Below are 6,575 nucleotides of genomic sequence, written 5' to 3'. Positions count from 1 at the left end.
GTACTGAAATAGTACACTTACAAGTATACTACTAGTACACTGATATTTGTATACTTACTATATCAGTATACATACTATATTATTAGGGGTATCATCAGGAGCCATGAGTATTAATTTTGTGTTCATTGATATGCTATTTTTATTCTCAAAACGGACAGCTGATAAAAATCTTCTTTACTGTTCTAATGAAGAAAAATCTTGGATGGCCTGAGGGTGAGTAAATTAACAGCAAATGTTCATTTCTGGGTGAACTGTCCCTTTAAACACACGCCACACGTCATTCTTGATAATAAAGCATATGTGTCCCTGGAGCACAAAAGCAGTGTTAAGTCGCTGGGGTATATTTGTAGCAATAGCCAACAATACATTGTATGGGTCAAAATTATACATTTTTCTTTTATGCCAAAAATCATTAGGATATTAAGTAAAGATCATGTTCCATGAAGATATTTAGTAAATTTCCTACCGTAAATATATCAAAACTTAAGTTTTGATTAGTAATATGCATTGCTAAGAACTTCATTTGGACAACTTTAAAGATGATTTTCTCAGTATTTTGATTTTTTTGCACCCTCAGCGTTCAGATGATGTATAAATCTCAATTTCAAAATATTGACCCTTATGACTGGTTTTGTGCTACAGGGTCACAAATTAGGATTTACACAAGAACAGCACTCACTAAAACACAACTACCGATTGAGCTCAAGCTGTGCCAACTCAAATAAACTGGATAAACAGATCACTTGCATTATGAAACATGCAAAATAACAAGCTCTGGAAGCACTTAAAGGACTCGTTTACAACAATAATCACACAATGTTCAGTTCAGACGAACTGTTTGGGGCTGAAATATATTGATTGGAAAATCTGTAGACATAAACGCACCTGATCGATACCCAAGTCTGAGAGGCGCAGGAGAGTGTTTGCGTTTCTGGTCACAGCGAAGATGTTTAGCGTGAAGAGAAGCTCAGATACGGGAAACATGCCAAGATTTTGGATCTGCAGAACAAATCGTTTCAGGAGAAACATCTCAGCCGTCCAAAGACAATATTTATTTTGTTCAAATGCACAGCGTATGTGCTCTGATTCGCTCTGAAGAATATTATTTAAACCTATTATTTTTGAATATGAGGAGCTCGCCTGATAAGAGAGGTTGAAGGGCGGTCCAGTCCCAACATTGAGGCTCTGATCAAGCTCAGGTTTGATCTCAAAACGGGACGGGCTGGACCCTCTGAACGAAAGACTCACAGTGTGAATGATTCAATATTAAATAATCACTGATTAGCTTTAAAAGATATTTCTGGGTGAATCTCACAAAACCTGTCAAGAACATGTCTGTGTCATATTTCACGCTCAAACTCGGAAGAAAATAAGAACGCAATTTAAAATAAGTTTCCTCATTTTGTCCTGTTTTTGGACCATACAGATTTTTTATTAAAACTTTTAATAGACTGAAGTTTAAGTCATAAAGAAGGTTTATTCAAATTTTGATTTAGTTTTAGTTTTTATATTTTCTGTTTTCATTTTCGTTTAAATAAACTTTTTTGAATTTTTTAAATGTTGGCAATTTTATTTCAGTTATAGTTATTTTAGTTGCATCAATTTATACATACATGGGTCAAAGACGAAAAAGGGTTCAAGCATAAAAACAATAAGTGTGATACTACTTTAAATTGTTGTTGTTTTCCCCCCCAAAAATTTAAAAGTTTTCTGTTTAATTTAAATGCAATTTTGTTTTTGTTTTTCTGAGCAAAAAATAAACATAAATTTTCCCCTGATTTACAGAAGAGACCCACTAAAATGTCATTCAGTGTAATAATCTTGTCAGGCATATTTACAACTAAAATCAATTTATGACACATTAAACGACTAATTACTTTCACCCCAAATACTATGTGTCTGTGTGTGTGTGTGTGTGTGTGTGTCTGTGTCTCTGTGTGTGTGTCTGTGTCTGTGTGTAAAATTTTATTTTATTAAAATTAAGTTTATTTCAAGTACCTTTTTTATGGTTTTAGTTTTAGTTAACTATAACAACCCAGGTTTAAAAAAATTATTATTTTTTCACATTAAAATAATGATGATAATTATATATTATACAATACACACAGTATAATATAACATAATATAAACACTTGATTTTTGGACATTTCTTTGAGAGTTTCATGCTATCGTGTTACCTTGTGAAGAGAATATCAGCCTCATATTTCAGATTATGATAAATGTCATTGATGTTGTCCTCTGGAGACATTTCTTCACCTTCACTGCAATGAAACAAATAGATTAATCTCACAAAACAATCAAACGCAAATGACTAAATAAATAAATAAAATTAGTCACAGTTCATCTACATTCATTTTATGCATCAATAAAAAAATTAATGTATCCTGAGATGAGATTCTCGTCAGGTCAAAGATCACGACCTCACCTGGAGACCTTCAGCGTGACCTGGACAAAGTTCAAGAAGACAGATCTGCTGAACTCAAACTCCAGTCGAAAATACACCTGGAGAAACCAAACGAAACGCTCAACCAAAGACAACAGAGAAGCCAAACAGAACACAAAACGCAACTAAAGGACACACTGTTCTTCTGTTCGGTGGTAATGAACCAAAACATGCTTTTGGAAATGCTACAAGGAAAATAACTTCGCTTTTGTCAATATCATCATGCCATATGCATATGTTAATTGAGTATCACGGTGTATAACATTACTGATACCATCACTAAACCATGCAGCTACCACTAGAATGATCAGCAGCATTCAGACTAGTCTCACCTGAGCATGTGACCTCATGAACGGCGCGCTGACGTTGCAGGTTCGGTTGAGACTCGTATCATCAGAGTTCGGGCACTCGATCGCAATGTCTGAAGGTGCCTGAAAAAAAAAAAAATCAGTTTCAAACCAATGCATTTTTGCTGAGAAAAGCCCACAAATGAGGATCATTCGAGACGTTATCGAGTAAATCACTGAATGGACAAAAAGTGATTTTAGTAGTAAATATATTGACTTTACAAGTGTTTTATTTGCATAACATTGAACACTTCAACATACAGTCCACGTCTGTCTGAAGACGGCATATTTTATCCGTAATAAATTGTTGATCAATGTAAACATGCATCAATAGCCGCTAACTGTCTTTTTCAGTCTTTCACACTTATTTTGTTTGTGATTACGGGTTTATTTAAAAAAAATATTTTAATTAATTTGATTTATTTTTCATGCATTAATTATTCATATTATTTCTATTCGATAAAATACAGTGTTTTAGAGCTTAACATGACTTTTCCCATGAAGATTTTATTAATTTGCATGACTTTTCCAGGTTTAGAAAATCACACTTCAGTTCCTCACATATCCCTCACAGATCCAAGATCATGGGAAGCCTGGTTATTAAATAAAAACGGCCGTTGTTAAGGGAACAGATTAAAATAAGAAATATGATTTCAGTTTACATCTTGATTTTTTTTTTTTGTACATTTTTACATTTAAATTACCAGTGAATTTACATGACGTTTTTTAGTCAGTATTTAATTTTTTAATGATTTTTTAAAATCTTTTTAATTATTATTTTTTTTAAATGTTGTAATTATTTGTATAAAAAAAATCATTTTAGAACAACATTTATTAAAAAGTATATTGAAAAAATGTACATGACTTCTCTATGTCTAGAAATCAAATCACACCTGAAAAACGGCCGTTGTTAAGGAAACAAATTAAATAAGAAATATGATTTCAGTTTACGTCTTTTTTTTTTTTTTTTACATTTTTACATTTAAATTACCAGTGAATTTACATGGTGTTTCTAGTCATTTGTGATTACAAGATTTACATTTGAATTATTTTTAAAATATTTTTAATAATTTTTTTTTTTATGTTGTAATTATTTTTATCAAATAGAAATTTTAATAAAAAATGATTTACATTTGAATTATTTTTAAAATATTTTTAATAATTTTTTTTTTTATGTTGTAATTATTTTTATCAAATAGAAATTTTAATTTGATCAATTATTTTAGAACAAAATATCAATTTATTAAGAAATGTATATAAAAAATTTCCATAAGATCATATTAATTTCCATGACTTTTCCATGTCTAGACATCACACTTGAAAAATGGCAGTTGTTAAGGAAACAAATTAAATAAGGATTATGAATTCAGTTTACATCTCGATTTTTAGCTGTTTTAGCTTATTTTAAAGCTTATTTGTGACCCTGGACCACAAAACCAGTCATAAGGGTAAATTTTTCAAAATTGAGATTTATACATCATCTGAAAGCTGAATAAATAAGCTTTCCATTGATGTATGGTTTGTTATGATAGGACAATATTTGGCTGAGATACAACTACTTGAAAATCTGGAATCTGAGGGTGCAAAAAAATCTAAATATTGAGAAAATCATCTTTAAAGTTGTTCAAATTAAGTTCTTAGCAATGCATATTACTAATCAAAAATTAAGTTTTGATATATTTACAGTAGGAAATTTACTAAATATCTTCATGGAACATGATCTTTACTTAATATCCTAATGATTTTTGGCATAAAATAAAAATCTATCATTTTGACCCATACAATGTATTGTTGGCTATTGCTACAAATATACCCCAGCGACTTAACACTGCTTTTGTGCTTCAGGCTCACATATGGTTTTAATTTAAATCCTTTTAAGCCCTGGTTGAATAATGTTTCTTCTGAGGCTGTTTGTGTTGCTTAGCCACTTTTCAGGCTCCACTGAGATTAGGATGCTGTCTATGAAGTCACTAGTCTTTGGATCAGATCCACACACACTGACTCATAGTTTCCCTTCCACTCTTGGCCTGTTTATCAGCAACCCTTCCATTCCTTCTTTAATGCTCTAAACCCTCATAAATACAGGTGAAGCCCGGGCCGAGACTCAGATCGAGCAAACCTTCAGCACCAGACTGGAGAACTGGAGGTTTGGAGAATGCGTGATGTGCAGGATCGTGCCGTATGAGTTTTCTCCTTGGTTCTCCAAACGCGTCTCCACCAGAACTTTCCTCCGGCTGGCCTCCACCAAACGCTCGCCGCTCGTCCTCTGATGCACACACACCGGCCACAAGGAGCGCTCGCGTCGCCCGCAGAACTGCCTGAAACACACAGAAACTACAGGTTTCATCAAGGAAAGTTTAAGACTCGTTTAGGACCAAGTAAAGAAAATATTGAAGGGAACACAATACATATGTTCTCGAAATGTAAAGGTATAGAGAGCGGAAAATGAGTTAAAAGTTTGGAAATACAACTTCCAGATTTGCCTTACTTTCTAATTCTAATTAATTTAGAAAAATAAATACTGAATAGCTCTGCTCCCAACCACTAGAATATGAAAAAATGTACTTTTCCCTCTTATCACACTGCAAAAAAAGTGATGCTCTTCCTCAGTATTTTTCTCTTGATTTCCAGTACAAATGTCTAACGATTCTTAAGTCAAGATACATTTACTTGAGAAGAAAAATGACACATGAAGTCTCGTTTTCTGGGAAATTGAAGTGAGTTCGTGATTAAATATGAACAAAATATCTGCCAATGGGTTCAGAAAAATGTACTTAATTCATTGCAAAAGTTTTTCAACTGAGAGATTGTTTTTCTTGTTTTAAGCATAAACTCACTTAGTTGTGTCCAGTTATTCAGAAAACAAGACTTCATATCTTTATTTTGCATCTTGAGTAAATGTATCTTGATATTTGTACTAGACAACAAGTCAAAAATGCTGAGTAAGAAAATCATTTTTGCAGTGCATGCAACATTTAATATCAAAATTATTTTCTTAGTATTTTTTAGTCGTGTTTTCCATTACAAGTATCAAAACATTCTTAAATCATGAGACATTTACCTGAGAAGCAAAATTACTTAAGATATTAAATTTACAATTTTGTTCGTTTTTGCTTAAAACTAGAAAAAAGATCTGCCAATGGGGCAGGGAAAAGAATCTTGTTTGCCTTTGAATTATTGAATTTTACCCCATTAGAAGATATTTTTTCTTGTTTTAAGCAAAAACTAACTACAAACAAAACAAGACTTAAAGGGTTAGTTCACCCAAAAATGAAAATTAGCCAACAAATTACTCACCCTCAAGTCATCCTAGGTGTATATGACTTTCTTCTTTCAGACGAATCCAGTCGGAGTTATATTAAAAATTGTCTTTGATCTTTCAAGCTGTTTAATGCCACTCAGCGGGTGTTGCATGCATCAGTCCAAAAGAAGTTAAATAAAAAGCGCCCATCTATATATAAAAAAAGTGTCTCACACGGCTCCGGGGGGTGAACAAAGGCCTTCTGCAGCGAATCGATGCGTTTTTGTAAGAAAAACATCCATATTCAAAAAGTAATAATCACTTTAATGTAGCTTGCGTTCACTGTTGTAAACAGAAGCAGTTCCGAGCGGATGACGTATGAGTTCAGTGCTGCGCATGCGCCGCTCAGAAGTGACGAACGCGGAAGCGCAGGGGAGAGATCAAAACAAAACAACGGTCAAGAATTAGAAGTACAAAACGAGGATTTGCAAAGAAGAATGTCGGAGGATTTCGATAAAAGCCAAGAGGAGACTGGTTTTCCTTT

General features: G+C 33.0%; 1 protein-coding gene across 1 annotated transcript in view; it reads right to left on the bottom strand.

The window, feature by feature from the left end:
• Positions 1-6,575, bottom strand: part of LOC107680898 (integrin alpha-11-like) — a 60,712-nt gene that overhangs the window by 7,565 nt on the left and 46,572 nt on the right. Inside the window, exons 20-25 of the mRNA XM_016476970.1 lie at positions 4,910-5,108; positions 2,776-2,874; positions 2,426-2,502; positions 2,178-2,261; positions 1,141-1,231; positions 886-999 (exon numbers count right to left, since the gene is read on the bottom strand). Of these exons, the coding sequence (XP_016332456.1) occupies positions 886-999; positions 1,141-1,231; positions 2,178-2,261; positions 2,426-2,502; positions 2,776-2,874; positions 4,910-5,108 (664 nt within the window). The remainder of the gene's footprint in view (positions 1-885; positions 1,000-1,140; positions 1,232-2,177; positions 2,262-2,425; positions 2,503-2,775; positions 2,875-4,909; positions 5,109-6,575) is intronic.

Source organism: Sinocyclocheilus anshuiensis, unplaced genomic scaffold, assembly GCF_001515605.1.
Source record: "Sinocyclocheilus anshuiensis isolate Anshui unplaced genomic scaffold, SAMN03320099.WGS_v1.1 scaffold1450, whole genome shotgun sequence".
NCBI classification, from domain to species: domain Eukaryota; kingdom Metazoa; phylum Chordata; class Actinopteri; order Cypriniformes; family Cyprinidae; genus Sinocyclocheilus; species Sinocyclocheilus anshuiensis.
This window is presented reverse-complemented; position numbering and strand designations above follow the sequence as displayed.